Source organism: Leucopleurus acutus, assembly GCF_964270905.1.
Source record: "Leucopleurus acutus genome assembly, chromosome: 9".
NCBI classification, from domain to species: Eukaryota; Metazoa; Chordata; class Mammalia; order Artiodactyla; family Delphinidae; genus Leucopleurus; species Leucopleurus acutus.
In genome coordinates this window covers 79,747,860-79,764,404 of record NC_139144.1, presented here as the reverse complement: position 1 = coordinate 79,764,404, position 16,545 = coordinate 79,747,860, and the positions used below count along the sequence as shown (strand labels likewise).

The window sequence follows — 16,545 nt, the reverse complement described above, 5'->3', positions numbered from 1 at the left end:
TCAGTGCAATCCCTATCAAACTACCAATGGCATTTTTCACAGAATTAGAACAAGAAACTTCACAATTTGTATGGACATACATAAGACCCCTAAGAGCCAAAGCACTCTTGAGAAAGAAAAACGGAGCTGGAGGAATCAGGCTCCCTGACTTTATTTTATACTACAAAGGTACAGTAATCAAGACAGTAATGGTACTGGCACAAAAACAGAAATACAGATCAATGGAACAGCATAGAAAGCCCAGAGATAAACCTATGCACATATGGTCACCTTATCTTTGATAGGGGAGGCAAGAGTATACAATGGAGAAAAGACAGCCTCTTCAATAAGTGGTGCTGGGAAAACTGGACAGCTACATGTAAAAGAATGAACTTAGAACACTCCCTAACACCTTACACAAAAATAAACTCAAAATGGATTAGAGACCTAAATGTAAGACCTAATGTAACTATATAGACCTAATGTAACTATAGAGACCTAAATGTAAGACCTAAATGTAACTATAAAACTCTTACAGGAAAACATAGGCAGAACACTCTATGGCATAAATCACAGCAAGATCCTTTTCGACCCACCTCCTAGAGAAAGGGAAATAAAAACAAAAATAAACAAATGGGATCTAATGAAACTTAAAAGCTTTTGCACAGCAAAGAAAACCATAAACAGGATGAAAAGATAACCCTCAGAATGGGAGAAAACATTTGCAAACAAAGCAACTGACAAAAGATTAATCTCCAAAATATACAAGCAACTCATGCAGCTCAATATCAAAAAAACAAACAACCCAGTCCAAAAAATGGGCAGAAGACCTAAATGGACATTTCTCCAAGGAAGATACACAAATTGCCAACAAACACATGAAAGGATGTTCAACATCACTAATCATTAGAGAAATGCAAATCAAAACTACAATGAGATATCATCTCACACCAGTCAGAATGGCCATCATCAAAAAATCTACGAACAATAAATACTGGAGAGAGTGTGGAGAAAAGGGAACCCTCTTGCACTGTTGGTGGGAATGTAAATTAATACAGCCACTACTGTTCTCACTATGGAGAACAGTATGGAGGTTCCTTAAAAAACTAAAAATAGAACTACCACATGACCCAGCAATCCCACTACTGGGCATATACCCTGAGAAAACCATAATTCAAAAAGAGTCATACCAGAATGTTCATTGCAGCACTATTTACAGTAGCCAGGACATGGAAGCAACCTAAGTGTCCATTGACAGATGAATGGATAAAGAAGATGTGGCACATATATACAATGGAATATTACTCAACCATAAAAAGAAATGAAATTGAGTTATTTGTAGTGAGCTGGATGGACCTAGAGTTTGTCATACAGAGTGAAGTAAGTCAGAAAGAGAAAAACAAATACCGTATGCTAACACATATATATGGAATCTAAAAAAGAAAATGGTTCTGATGAACCTAGGGGGAGGACAGGAATAAAGATGCAGAGGTAGAGAATGGACTTGAGGACATGGGGAAGGGGAAGCTGGGACGAAGTGAGAGAGTAGCAGTGCCATATATACACTACCAAATGTAAAACAGATAGCTAGTGGGAAGCAGCCGCATAGCACAGGGAGATCAGCTCGGTGCTATGTGACGAACTAGAGGGGTGGGATAGGGAGGTTGGGAGGGAGACACAGGAGGGAGGGGATATGGGGATATATGTATATGTATAGCTGATTCACTTTGTCATACAGCAGAAACTAACACACCACTGTAAAGCAATTATACTCCAATAAAGATGTTAAAAAATAAATAAATAACAATATCAAAAAATACTCCCAGGAATCTTGAAATAAACTTAAGCAAAACCATATACGATCTCTGTGGAGGAATAAAAATTAAACTCTAATAAAGGACAAATAAAATAACCTGAATAAATGGAGAGACAATATTATGAATAATCAACTCTTCAAAAATTCAGCTAAAAATTCAATATTATATTGAAATTCCAGTAGGATTTTTTTTTGAATTTTATTTATTTTTTAAACAGCAGGTTCTTATCAGTTATCTATTTTATACATATTAGTGTATATGTATCAATCCCAATCTCCCAATTCATTCCACCACCACCACCACCGCCGCCACTTTCCCCCCTTGGTGTGCATACATTTGTTCTCTACATCTGTGTCTCTATTTCTGCCCTGCAAACCAGTTCATCTGTACGATTTTTCTAGGTTCCACATATATGCTTTAATATACAATATTTCTTTTTCTCTTTATGAGTTAGTTCACTCTGTATGACAGTCTCTAGATCCATCCAGGTCTCTACAGATGACCCAATTTCATTCCTTTTTATGGCTGAGTAATATTCCATTGCATATATGTACCACATCTTCTTTATACATTCATCTGTTGAGGGGCATTTAGGTTGATTCCATGACCTGGCTATTGTAAATAGTGCTGCAATGAACATTGGGGTGCATGTGTCTTTTTGCATTATGGTTTTCTCTGGGTATATGCCTGGTAGTGGGATTGCTGGATCGTATGGTAATTCTATATTTAGTGTGGTTTTTTTTTTGTTTTTTTTTTTTTGGCGGTACGCGGGCCTCTCACTGTTGTGGCCTCTCCAGTTGCGGAGCACAGGCTCTGGACGTGCAGGCCCAGCAGCCATGGCTCACAGGCCCAGCCGCTCCACGGCATGTGGGGTCCTCCCGGACCAGGGCACGAACCCGTGTCCCCTGCATCGGCAGGCGGACTCTCAACCACTGCGCCCCCAGGGAAGCCCCTATGTTTAGTTTTTTAAGGAACCTCCATACTGTTCTCCAAAGTGGCTGTATCAATTTACATTCCCACCAACAGTGCAAGAGGGCTCCCTTTTCTCCACACCCTCTCCAGCATTTGTTGTTTGTAGATTTTCTGATAATGCCCATTCTAACTGGTGTGAGGTGATACCTCATTGTAGTTTTGATTTGCATTTCTCTAATAATTAGTGATGGTGAGCAGCTTTTCATGTGTCTCTTGGCCATCTGTATGCCTTCTTTGGAGAAATGTCTATTTAGGTCTCCTGCCCATTTTTTTGATTGGGTTTTTGTTTTTTTTAACATTGAGCTGCATGAGCTGTTTATATATTTTGGAGATTAATTCTTTGTCCGTTGATTCATTTGCAAATATTTTCTCCCATTCTGAGGGTTGTCTTTTCGTCTTGTTTGTAGTTTTCTTTGCTTTGCAAAACTTTTTAAGTTTCATTAGGTCCCATTTGTTTATTTTTGTTTTTATTTCCATTACTCTAGGAGGTGGATCCAGTAGGAGTTTAAAAGTATAATTGATACTCTAAAATGTTTATGAGGAAATAAACGCCCACCACATAGTTAACAATCTTGAAAAGAAGAAGTAGACAAGAGGTACCTCCCGTGTCAGGCATGAAGACATACTTATACTGCCAAAATAATAAAAAAGAGTGGGCCAACTGGAACCGAACAGAGACATCAGAGGCGGCTCCATGTGCATATGGAAACTTATACAACAAAAGTGATGTCAGATTCATAGGAAATGATGAGTTTTTAGCCCGTGAGAATGGAATATTTAGGAAAAAAGAAAAAAACTGGATCAGAGGTGATCTCTAGTTGAATTAAATATTTACATGTCCAGGGAAAATTATAAAGGTAATAGAAAAAAATGGAGAAGCACACCTTTGTGACTTAGAGATAAGAAAGGATTTCTGAAACTAAATCCCCAAAGAGGAAGCATATGGAAAAATTAATTTGATTAATGAATTGAATATTTCTAATCAAAAAATAACACTGTGATAAAGTTAACAGAGAGAGGGCAAATTGAGCTATTTGCAAGATCGAGATAACACTTTTCACCTGTCACAGCTGGAAACAGTCAAATGTTGGCCTATGCGGGGGTATGGAAATTGACACAGGCATTTTGGAGGGCGAGCTGGCATTATTTAATTCTATCAAATGAACCTATATCTTATGCCCCAGCCATCCCAGTTCCGGGTACACACTCTTCAGAAAATCATATGCAGGTTCATAAAGAGTCAGATACAAGGATTTGTGCATTTGAAGTATTGTTTGCTTTAGCCAAGAGCTGGAGCAATCCGGATGTCTATCACTGGAGCAGTGGGGAGGCAAACTATAAGGGAAACACATCACTAATACTGAAAATCAGTGAAAAAGTAACAGAAGATATACACATAGCAACGTGGAAGGTTTCTTCCTAAAAATACGTAGTGCTGCATTTTAAAAAATAGTCAGAGGGACTTTCTTGGCGGTCCAGTTGTTAAGACTCCACGCTTCCACTGCAGGGGGCGGGGCATGGGTTTGATCCCTGGTCGGGGAACTAAGATCCCACATGCCGCACGGCCAAATATATATATATAGTAAAAGATAAAGGAAAAAATATCTAATATAATACAGTTTATATGCTAAAGATACTTGCATGCGTAACAAAATAACAATGCTTATTTTACAAGAATATGCACAAAAAACACACACATTAAATCATTATAATGATGGCCTTTGAGAGGAAGGATAATTAAGTGGGAAACGGCGATAAAATGTATTAAATAAAAAAGATAAAATAGGAGAGGAGGCTTGCACACACAGATGTTGCAAGTTCTACAAGGACAGGGATTTGGGTCTCTGCTCAACAAACATTTGTCGAATACATGAATGTGACATGAATAGAGGATTATGATTCTTGTATCTCTCTATATCTGATTTCTAATTATTTGGTTGAATCATATGAAACTGTAATTTTTTGTAGGTCAAAACTGGCCAACTGTCAGCAATTGCATACAATTCAACTTAACAGAAAAAGGCAACTGAGGAATAATTAAAGGTTCTTAGGGAAATATAAACAGCCACTGTGCAGACTTGTGGGAGATAACATGAAAGACAAATCAAATTAGATTCCACTTTTTCCTGATCAAAAACCACTTAATACTGATATAATTGAGATGAGATGATTGTCTTTAAAATAAACCACCCTTAAGACCTAAGTCATCAACACCATTTCCTTAAAATATCAGTTACCTACTTTACTAAGTAATGTAACATCTGCATCTTTTGTCATGCTTATCTGTTTTTTAATTGACAATTTTTAAACATACCATTTAAAAATTTTTCACTGTTGGAAGATTTTCCAAAACTTAAAGTGCAGTTTATGTAAGAAAAATTCTGAAAAGTATCAAGTACAGTCACTTTTAAATCTCTCAAAACTATAAAAGGCACTTGTGCCTTCTTTTTTTAATACCATTTTTTATGATTAAAATACAAAAACCTGTACATATTTAATGCATACAATTTGATGAGTTTAGAGATAAGTATACACCCATGAAACCATCACTACAATCAAGTCATAAACGTATCTATCCCCTTCAAAAGTTTCCACCCACCCTATTTATTTATTTATTTAGTGATAAGAACATAAAATCTATCCTCTTAGCAAATCTCAGTATTATTAACTACAGGCGCTATACTGTAAGTCGATCTCCAGGACTTATTCATCGAGCATAACTGAAACCTTAGACCCTTAGACTAACACCTCCCTATTTCCCTCTTTCCCCAGCCCCAGGTAACTACCATTCTATTCTCTGCTTCTGTGAGTTTGACTAGTTTAGATTCCTTCTATAAGAGGGATCGGGTGGTATTTGTTCTTTGAAGGCATCTTTGATCTTACACAAATAATTGTTCAGAAAACAGATAAGAGGAAGTGGGAAGAAACTGAAAGAATGCATGTGTGCATTTCCCCTTAACTACACTCTGAAAAATTATTTCTGTAAAATCAGAAACTCCTTAAAATGTATCAAGTATATTCTCACTAGACCTTATTTTCGAATGAGCTAACCTGAATTACCTCTTATAACTAAACTTTTTGGAGGTTATTATTAAGTTCTACCTTGAAAACTTTCTCATCATGCTTTATGTCATGGCTACTGTGTCAGGCACCCTTGAGAGAGTTGTTTTTTGCTCAGCAAGTATTCCATATTGAATGGTGAAATGAAACAGGCATTATGCTTCCTAAAAATGAAGCAAAAAGCGTAAGGGCAAAATTGTATTTTCCTTTGTTGCACTGACTACATTTTTCTTGAATGAGTGGAAAGTCAAGAAAAACAGACCACAGCTGAGAACTAGTTCTACAATGGGTCAAAGAACTGAACTAAAAAGATGAATTGAGAGAAAAAGAAGATGTAGCCTTTGTGATCCCTAGTGAATTAAGCTGTTTCCAGTTCATTTTTGAACCTGCACCTATTAAATGAAAATCTCTGCTTGCAGCAATAAAACGATACAATCTTTGCTCCTTGGGATTTGATAATCATAAAGGTCAGAGAAAGGCAGCCCAACTCACTTTACTTATCTCCAGTATACTTTGTGGGAAATAACTGCAACAATGGAAATTTTACCTTGACAGTGAAGCGTTTTTTCTTTGGTGGATTCCAAACCGTGCCAGTCGAATGAATGAATGCACGCAGAGGAGTTAAGGATGTCACCAGCACATACGCTTTAAGAATTACGGATAAATCTTTGGCTCTCAAGAGTGTTTCTTGTGGAGCTAGGACTGTGGTTTGATTCCTAAAAAATTAAAAATATAATTAAAGCTCCATAATTTGGGGTATGTAATTTATAAATTGCCTCAGAGCTTTGTACACCCCATCTCTCTTTCACTGGACCCCAGCTTTCAGTGTATGGGTTGCCTTAAACAATGTCTAAAATTGTACCTAAAATGAGGGTTAAAGATCTAAACAATTTAAATTAGTCACATCTGGTACCATCCCAACAAAAGTGATACATATAAAAGTTTAGGATACCCCTGAAATTTTCCGGTTCCGCCCGCTCCTACCTTTGCTCTATCTTATCCTCCACAAGAAAAGATACTGCTTCTCAATAGTGGACAGGCAGGTCACCAAAAATATGCCAAAATACTTTCCCCACTAATTTGATTCTACCTAATAACCTGCACCACAGATAAATAAGGGTTAATTTAAGGGATGAAGTATTAGGAAACACTTCAGTCTAAAAAAGGAAAAATAACACTAGTTAAATATTTTGTGATAAAACAAACATAATTTCATTATAAATGATACCAAAATGTATAACTATTTTCTTTTCTGCATCATATTTCTATATTTCAAATATCTAAGTTTGATCAATGAAAAGAGTGTGCTGTTTCATCTTTTGAAGTCTAGGTAAGCAGAAATGCATATGATTCTTCAATAAAAACTATTAACTGTGGAATACTACCTAATAATTATAAAATTACATGGGGCAAACTATTTTGTGTGTTGGATAAGATAATTAAAATCTCTTAATTTTTCACTATAATTCATCTACATGACAAAATCCTTTCCCTGAAGGTAACTTGAATAACTTGGTACCCTACAGTTGCTGTCTCAGAGCCATAAAAAATAATAATAGAAAAAAATCATTCAGCCATACTCGTAGACTAAGGCATGTTATTTGAGTATAAAATGGAAGTTAAAATTTTAGTTTCACATGGCCAAGGTTTTAAATTCAATTTCCATTAATGTAACTTCCTGGATAAGAGTCCTATTTACCCAAATGTTTATTCTATGGCAAGAGAGATTTGAATTAGTGTAGCAGAAAATCGATGGTGGCATTATTTATTAAGAAGAGATAGCCTAAAATTTATATAACAGAACCTAATAATTCAAACATGTAAAACCCCCAGATGTGTTTGGTGCTTTTCTCTTATTAGCTATCTCTTAAAATGCACGCTTGACATAACAATTCAAGATGATTAGCTTACAGCTGTTCACGTCTCCAGTCCCCTGGTTTCCGCATATATGACTTCACTGTTTTTAAAAGGTGACTTGAATTACTCAGCTTTAATTGTATGCTCTGATCCAGACACACTGAGGGGCTCACCGGAAGTTGCAATTCTGAAAAGATTCAACAGAGCAAAAAACAGTCATTCTATTGTTTCCTTTTGGAATGGCTTCCATGATAGAGTCTGCTATGTTAAACTACTGGTTCCAAGGGAAATAGGCCGCAAATTTTCTCCCCATTCTGAACCAAGGTTCAATCCCTCAAGCATGAAGGCATGTTTAGAGGGGCATTTGCTTTGTAGTATGTTATCTTACCACAGACTAGAAAAACAATTATAATAACTGATTTCAAAATTTTTTCTCAGAAGGTGAAGTAGATTTGATGTTTCCTTCTGTCCCACACCAAGAGGGTCTTTCTTCCATACAGCTAGGAGATGCTCTCTCGATTAGGGGATGGTGGCTGCAGGAGTTGACTTCTGTTTGCGATGAGAATTTTATATAGATAACTTGAGTTGATTTCCTGACAATACAGTCCTTCACGTGCTAGAGTTTGTCATGCTTCATGACCTTGGTAACCTCAACCAGAGTGCTTCATTATTTTGTAAAATATTATTTAGTGGGTTTTTGAAGTGTGTAAAAGTAAAGACCAACAATAATGACTTATTTCCGAACACTCATACTGATACTTTTAAAAAATAGGTGTATGTACAAGGTTAGAAAAATCAAAGTGTAATCATTGCATAAAGTTTCCACCAACTAACCATCAATCAACTGCTTACTTACTGAGCACTCAGTAAATGCAAGCCATAAATGCCCTCCTTTCTGTTCTTTTTCAGTGGAAGTGTCAAGTCATGCAATTCTACAAAAACAATTTTCCCCATGGACTCCTCTATGTTTTAACCATGACAACGTAAAAACCTTGAATTCTGCTCATTTTCCTTGGTAATAAAAGCTATGTCTAGACTCCTACTTCAATTTCTTGCCCCTATGATTTCACTGCAATGATCAAGCAGCATGAAAGATTGTTTTATTACTTTATGGCAAGTTAATTTTGCTTTGATGTTTTTCTACATGAATTTTCCAGGGGAAAAGAAAAAATACTTGGCTACTTCAGCAAGCCCAAAGATGAATAATTTGGTATAAATTAATGAGCACCATTAATAACAATTTGAAACACAACCTCCCACAAACATTAGTACCTAGAGTGCAACAAATATGATAATAGAATAGCTGTCTAAGCCCACTCACTGCAAAAAAAAGTTAATCACTTTATTAATATTAAACTTTTTCTCAGGAACATTTTCTGGAGTAAACCATGAAATGTTATTGATATCATTTACATCAGAATAATAAATGACTTACTAGAAATTTGTAACAGTGATTCCAAATTCTTTTTTAAGTATATTCAAGTCAATCTCAATTTAAATGTAAGACACAAACACTGTGAGTCACTGAGCCTATTTTAAGTGAAAACACGCATGAACATAGCTCTTCTTTAATGGCACCTTCACGGACCAACTGTTTTCAATTTTCACCCTATATTTTTTGTATAATAAAAGGTACATGGTATCACCTTCAATTTCCTTCTCTACTTCTACAGTATTTACAAATAAACTTATTATATGTGAACCAGTACATATTTAAAATAACAATATTTTCATAATATCTGACTCCAAGAGTGAGACAAATATAGAACATTCAGAGACTAGAGACAATTGCCAAAATGAAATCTAATGAGGGCCAGAGATCCCAATGCCAGAAATAGGTCAAAAACATGGAAATAGGTCAGAAAAGATTTTTGGTTATGACACTGAGCAAACATGTTCCTACGGAACCATTTTGTCCTCAGGTTCTTTCCCTCCAATTGACCAGTGATATGACTGGAGTCTGCGGATGTCAGTTTCAGCTGAGCGACACAGGAATCTACTCCTCATAGACGAGGGCACCAAGGGCAAGTCAGAAGCCAAGCAGAGCCTGACAAGAGTTTCTGAATTGATGTTTCAGTTTCACCTTGAGCTGGGTAAGCCCATCAGTAGCCAGGTACGTTTGGCCTATTTTGTATCTTGTAAATGACTAAAGACTTAACCAGCTAACTGAGCCAAGGGAGGGAAGGGTCTTCATATCTGAAGTGTTAAGTAACTGTTGGTCTTTAAAGATGTTAATAAGGTGATTAAAATCTTGAATTTTTTCCCCCTAAACTCTCTACTCTGGGTAGAATTTAGGCCGGGACATTAAATTCAAATAAATATTTTCTATAAGAATATTCTTCATATTTTCTTCATACATCTCGCATCTTTTGTACCGCCAAGTTACTTTTAGCATATGTGTTCATATGTGTATACATATGCATATATATAAATTACCTAATTTATATATAATTTATTTAATATATTATATAAACATATTTATATTAGATACATATATTATTTTCCAGAGATTTAACACACTCTAACTCAAGCTACAGAGTTTTTTGTTTTGGGGTTGCTTTTTTAATTTTATTTTATTTATTTTTTTATACAGTAAGCTCTTATTAGTTATCCATTTTATACATATTAGTGTAAACATGTCAATCCCAATCTTCCAATTCATCACACCACCACCCCTTGACATCAGCATTTTACCTCAGTTAACACCACTTGTTTGCATGTCCTTGCAATCCCAGACTGCACTTCCGGGTCTAAGCTGCTACTTAGATGCCTTAAAATAGGTGGGTGGTGGATAACGTCATTCATATCTTGCTATTTCTTACAAAACACACGAAATGTCTTAGGGAAGATAATTCTCTGGTATCCAATAATATCTCAGTCATTTTCAATAAATTAGGGATGTGCAGTCATTGCTTTAAAAAATTCTGTGAGCTGCGGCCTCACTCAGGGGTTCAAAGTCATGAGTTAACAATCAAGCTCTCTGCTAGAGTTTGACTCTGTAGACCCAGCCGATGGAAGCTGAATCAAAAGCCTGGATTGTAAGTAGTGGAAAAAATTCAAGCTAGTTTTAAGTCAAAAGGGGAAAAGGCTAAGTAACAGTGAAAAATGATCAAAGTAGAGGTTTTCTGCTCCTTTGGTCCTCTTTTCCTCGCTGAGAAAGAATGATACATGCTTATATGGGAACCAAATCTTTGCAATGTTGTTTGAAGTATGGGAAAAAATAAATTTATTTTTAAATCTATATAAATGAGTTAGAGAGGAAAGTGGACAAAGAGACCATTGAGGAGAGCGGATGTGCAGGATGGTGTTTTGGTGAGCTGGGGGGGTTGCCTAGGGGAAAAAGAGGGTTGTAAAAGTAGAATTTAGCGGAAATTTCATTGTGTGTTGAATAAGGCTAATTGCCCCTTGGCTGCCATATTGTCCCCAACTCTACTCTCAAAAACAAAGAAACAAAAAAACTATTAAAAAATTTAAACTACTCCTCAAGGCTTATTTACCAGTAAGTCATGCTGTTATTGGAGGGGGCATTTTGATTAATTTATTTCTTTGCTTAACACAACCTAATGCTCAGCATTCTCTCGGAGGGGCCTTTTTTTGTGTGTGGTACGCGGGCCTCTCACCGCTGTGGCCTCTCCCGCTGCGGAGCACAGGCTCCGGACGCGCAGGCTCAGCGGCCATGGCTCACGGGCCCAGCCGCTCCGCGGCATGTGGGATCTTCCCGGACCGGGGCACGAACCCGTGTCCCCTGCATCGGCAGGCGGACTGTCAACCACTGCGCCACCAGGGAAGCCCTCGGAGGGGCCATTTTTGCCTAAGCTCCCTGCCACACCTGGCTCAATCCCCTGGGGCCAAGGTCAGGTCCCTTGGCCACTTGGCTGCTGGGGCGTATAGCTACGAGGAAGAGGCAGGGCAAGGGGGGATGATACAGACACAGGCAGGTGAGCAAAATCTGATTTAGAGAAAAGTACATTAAGTTTCTATTAGAAGGGCTGTGCATTCAATTTCATGGATCTAGAGTGAAAAGTGACAACGGTTCATGGCCGCCATTATCCACGGAATGATTTGCGATTCACGTTTTCAGCTCGCTGCCTCACAACTACTCACCTGGCCTCCAACTCACCACTACAGCCGATTTCTCTGAGAATGTTGCTCCTTACTCAGCATTTTCTTCGGTCCCCCAAATCTGGCTTATATTTACCAAATCACTTAAACCATTCACAGAATCCATTAGTCCCAGGGGCTTGAGGTGACATTAGGGCACAACGAGAAATTTTCCAAATTGACATGAGTCAATTGGATTTTGGGTTGTTTTTCGGTTTTGCTTCCCTCATGATCTATATTCTACATAATTAAGGGCTTTTCACCCACGAATGGCTTAAACCGTTGTTTCAATGGCTTACAAACAGGAAAATACCCTATTAAAATCTGTCCAAAAGGTAAAATTTCTCTTAATTAAAAGCTCAGAGTACACCTGGCACATTGTTTGTTTTGCTCGTGGCACAGCCCGTGTAGATTTACCAATAAATCATGTAACTGGAAAATTTTAAATATCACTTTGCCGGTGGTATCTTTGCTTTTCGTAGTCCTCTTTGAATATAGTTTAAAGTTCGTTCTCTTAAATGACACAAGCTCTTCTAAAATTGGCTGCTGAATAACCTACACAGGACTGAGAGAAGGAATCTAGAAACAGAAACATTACAAAATACTGAACCGAAAAGATAAATTAGGCATGATCAGTTTACTTAACCACGTAATCTTTCTCTTTTTCTTCTTAATTCTGTATTTAGATACAAAGTAAACATTCCCGCTTCTGCAATATTTGGAACACAAGAATATAAATAGCTATGGCTTTATATTTGAAGGATAAATGCAGTCCTATTTCCATATGCTCAACAGAAATATTTCAGGTCCAGTCGTGACATTGTTAGAACTCAATGATATTAAACACGACCATCCCAACCCCCTCAACTAGGAAAAGACAAGACACCTACTTTTTGTTGCTGTTCTTTGAAACCCTATGGTCAATGAATGATGACAAGAATGCTGTCTGGTTATTATTTACCAGTGTGATGGAGTTTTAGTGTGACACCAATCCGTGTCCAGCTAGGAGTTCACTATGTCTGGCCCTGACTGGAAGAACTGTGGGTAAAGCCTAATAGTAAGGAATCTGTCCTAGAGAAAAAAGAGTGGATGGAAGAGAAGTCCAAGGATAACAGGACAACATGAAAGAGAAGGGCAGCTTTTAGTATGTTGCTCCTATATTCCACAGGCCTTACTGCCACTCCAGGTTTTAGGTCAGAAGCTAAAATAATACTGAAAGAATGTTTTTTTTTAGTGAGAGTGTAACATTACACACAATAGAAAAAAAATAACGTAAAGAAAGATTTTGACTATTGATTTTTTACTACTCAACCAATTTAGTGTTGACTTATTCAGGCTTCTGAGAATACCAGTAGACTTCCAGCCAATGGACAAGACAGTGACTGGTACATGGGACATGGCACCAACAGTTTCAGCAGCAGCCAGAGGAGAAGCAGGCACAGCATGAACCTCAGGATCCCTTACACTGGGCATGGGACAGCACACACAACGGCAGGTGCAGCAGCAGCCTCTGCCATGGGGCACTCCAGTGGCAGAACACCTTTGGTGGGTGTGACCAGCGGTTACATTGGCAGCAGATGACCACAGGGCACCAGAGCAGAAATGGAGAAAATAGTGGACATGGTATCGAGTATAAGAGGATTGTGTTCATGAGCACATAAGGTACACCCTCTAAGACAAAGGGGGCATCTGAGGCCATCACAATGATCAAGAATGCTAGTGAAATTTAATAGATGAGGGTTATAAAGCCCAGATCTCTGCCTTATGTAGGATAAGGCTGATGTTTATTTGGAATGTATTGGTAAGGTGCAGAGTCCAGCGCCTGTTTGAATAGTGAGATATCCATTCTCATCGGCCAAGGCACATACCACAACAGCTGTTACTATGTTGAATATCGCTCTGTGCAAAACAATAAATTCTCCCCCACCCTATATCACTTTTGAATGTCTCACTGGACATTGAAGTGGATGAAAAGCCTGTTGGTAATTATTTGAACCTGGAGCGTGACTCCATTTTACATATAAACCCCAAGCATTTTACCCAGTTTTAACATACACTGAATTTTTCAGGAGTGTGATTTCCTAGTCAAGCAAGGGAACACTATACTTTGTTTTGCTTGTGACTGTCTCAAGAGTTGTTCACCAACAGCAATGTGACCCATGGAATCTTAGTTTCCTTATGATACAACTGCACCAATCTGAATTTGTACCTGTCACATTCATGGAGATTCCAAATAAAAGAGGGAGCATTTGACTATTTCATTACTCCTTATGCTGTCATTATGCCTAAACATTTACATATTAGATTACAAATTGTTACACTATAAAGTACTTGCCTTTTATTTGTCCTTTATATCAAAGTTAGGGCATTACATTAGGGCTTGTTGAAATTGTGTGTATAGGTAAGTTATAGATACTTCCTTCCAGATCCACCAGAGATTAATAAATAAATTTATCCAAAAAGGATGTGAGGTCTGATCCAAAAGTGATTGGAAGCAGGATTTTGAGATGAAGAGGCCTGAAGACAGTGAGTGTAGGTAGAGGCAAAGAAATGTTTTTGTGACCATTTTAAGATCCTAGCTTTAAGTTGCATCGCACAGGGAGATCAGCTCAGTGCTTTGTGACCACCTAGAGGGGTGGGGTAGGGCGGGTAGGAGGGAAGGAGACGCAAGAGGGAGGGGATATGGGGATATATGTATATGTGTAGCTGATTCACTTTGTTATACAGCAGAAACTAACACACCACTGTAAAGCAATTATACTCCAATAAAGACGTTAAAAAAAAAAAAAATCCTAGCTTTATTCCCAGGTTAGTGAATCCTGAAAAACATGGGTCTCACCAACTGGATACGAGCAGTGGTTAGTACTTATCAACGAATATTTATGGAAATACTTACTGAAGCAACTAATATTTATGGAAATGCTTATTAAATACTTAACATTCGTGGGTTGCTGACTCTGTGTGAGGCATTGTTCCAAGTACTTTAAGTGCACGAACTCCTTCAATCCTCCTACCACCCCCAGGAGGCAGAGTCATTATTGTCCCTACACTGCAGACAGAAAACTGAAGCATGGAGAAGGTAAGAAACTTGCCCAAGGACAGTGGGCTATTAAGACGTCAAGATGGGATCCACACATATGCAGCCGGGCTCAGTCTGCACTCGCCACTACCCAACAGCAGATGCGCCATCAGGTCAAGGCGATTACTTGTTCAGACAGAAATCATGTATCACCCACAAAACGTAATTTTGTTCTACTTACATTCATTAATTTCACATCCCCAGATTGGTGCTTTATAAACCCTTTTGGCAGCACAGCCAGTGAATTCTAAAAGCCCTCCCAAAAAGGTCAGAAGAGCAGCTTCGAAGAGCCAGAACTACAAATACTTGGTCCTTCCACGTGGCCCAAAGTGGTCACTGTCGTTCCAGAGGCCCAGACCTCAGGCTGGTGGCTACACCCACATCTGAGTTGCCCAGAACCCCAGGCATACGGCTGCGGTATGAGGTTTGTCACGTGAAATTTTCTACTTTGCCTAAAAATGGTTGTGGATGGCTTGAGGAGCTGAGCCTGAGTGGGCACATCAGATAAAAAGGTAACAGAAGAAAGGTAGAGAGGACCCTCAAGAAAGTGCCAGTGAGCACTGAGGACCTGAGCTTCTGACTCTCCCAGGGTAGGCAATCCCCATCTGTTACTGAGTTCCCTATTAAAAAACTAAAACAAACAAAAAAGACTAAAGCAAAACAATCTCCTGCCTGCAGCAAATTCACTTAATATCTCCTTATATGTAAATATTATGATAAATAAGAAATTATAAGAATTACTTTAGTTGATCAAATAATAATACTGATGATTAATAATAAATAGTAAACAAGTTCCCTTTCTCATTAGGCCCAGGTACTAGGCTTTCTTAAATAGCTCCTTTCTTATTTTCTTGCATTATAAGGGACAGGCTTAAAATACAGTATAGTGGCTCAAGCCTGTTACAAGAGCATGGTACCTGAGATATGGATCTGCTCCTTTCCAGCTGTGTAGCTCAGACGTTCTTGGAGCTTCCATTCCTCTATCTAAAGAAGGCATATCAGTATCTGCCCCACAGATGGTCACAGAGGGTTAAAAGAGTAAGTAGATAAAGGGCTTGACACAGTGTCTGACACATGATAAGTAAAGAATTAATGTTACCACATGTTATTATTTGAGGATAATTTATCTATAATATAACCTTGTGGCATAAATCATGAAGCCCCAATCTATTTGTAAAACAAACACAAAATTACTACTAATCGTGTTTGATGACTCTCTATACTCAACCTCTAACTTTAGATAAATACTTGGGCATCAATATGCTTTCTTTCCATATCAGCATGCCTCCAAAAGGAAGAACAATATATATTGTTGTGACAGTTTTATGTCAATCTGAAAAACTGAACACCTCATTCAATTTTTCTCTCTGAATCAATTCATGGATATCTTGAGCAATATAGAAATGATACCTTAATATTACTTTTATAGATTTACAACACATATTCTTTTATAAAGCATTTGCATGACAACTCTGTGAGGAAAGAATGGTCACTATAATTGTTCCCATCTTACAAGTCTAGAAAAGAGGCACAAATGGACCAAGTACTTTTCCCAGAGTCATGTCACTACACTTAGTAGCTGTGTGGAACTAGAATTCAGGTCTCCTCATACGGGGACCATAGGATTCCTGACTTCCGCCTTTACTAGGTTGAAGGTTAGAATTCTTCTGACCTCTGAGG

At 37.9% G+C, this 16,545-nt stretch overlaps 1 protein-coding gene across 2 annotated transcripts in view; it reads right to left on the bottom strand.

Annotated features, from left to right (window-relative positions):
- The window catches only part of CPED1 (cadherin like and PC-esterase domain containing 1), a 299,694-nt gene that overhangs the window by 199,150 nt on the left and 83,999 nt on the right, over positions 1 to 16,545 (bottom strand). For both annotated transcript variants that reach the window (XM_082845993.1, XM_082845994.1), the window contains 2 exons: positions 7,740 to 7,872; positions 6,376 to 6,544 (listed from right to left, as the gene is read on the bottom strand). In XM_082845993.1, coding sequence (XP_082702119.1) covers positions 6,376 to 6,544; positions 7,740 to 7,872 — 302 coding nt within the window. The remainder of the gene's footprint in view (positions 1 to 6,375; positions 6,545 to 7,739; positions 7,873 to 16,545) is intronic.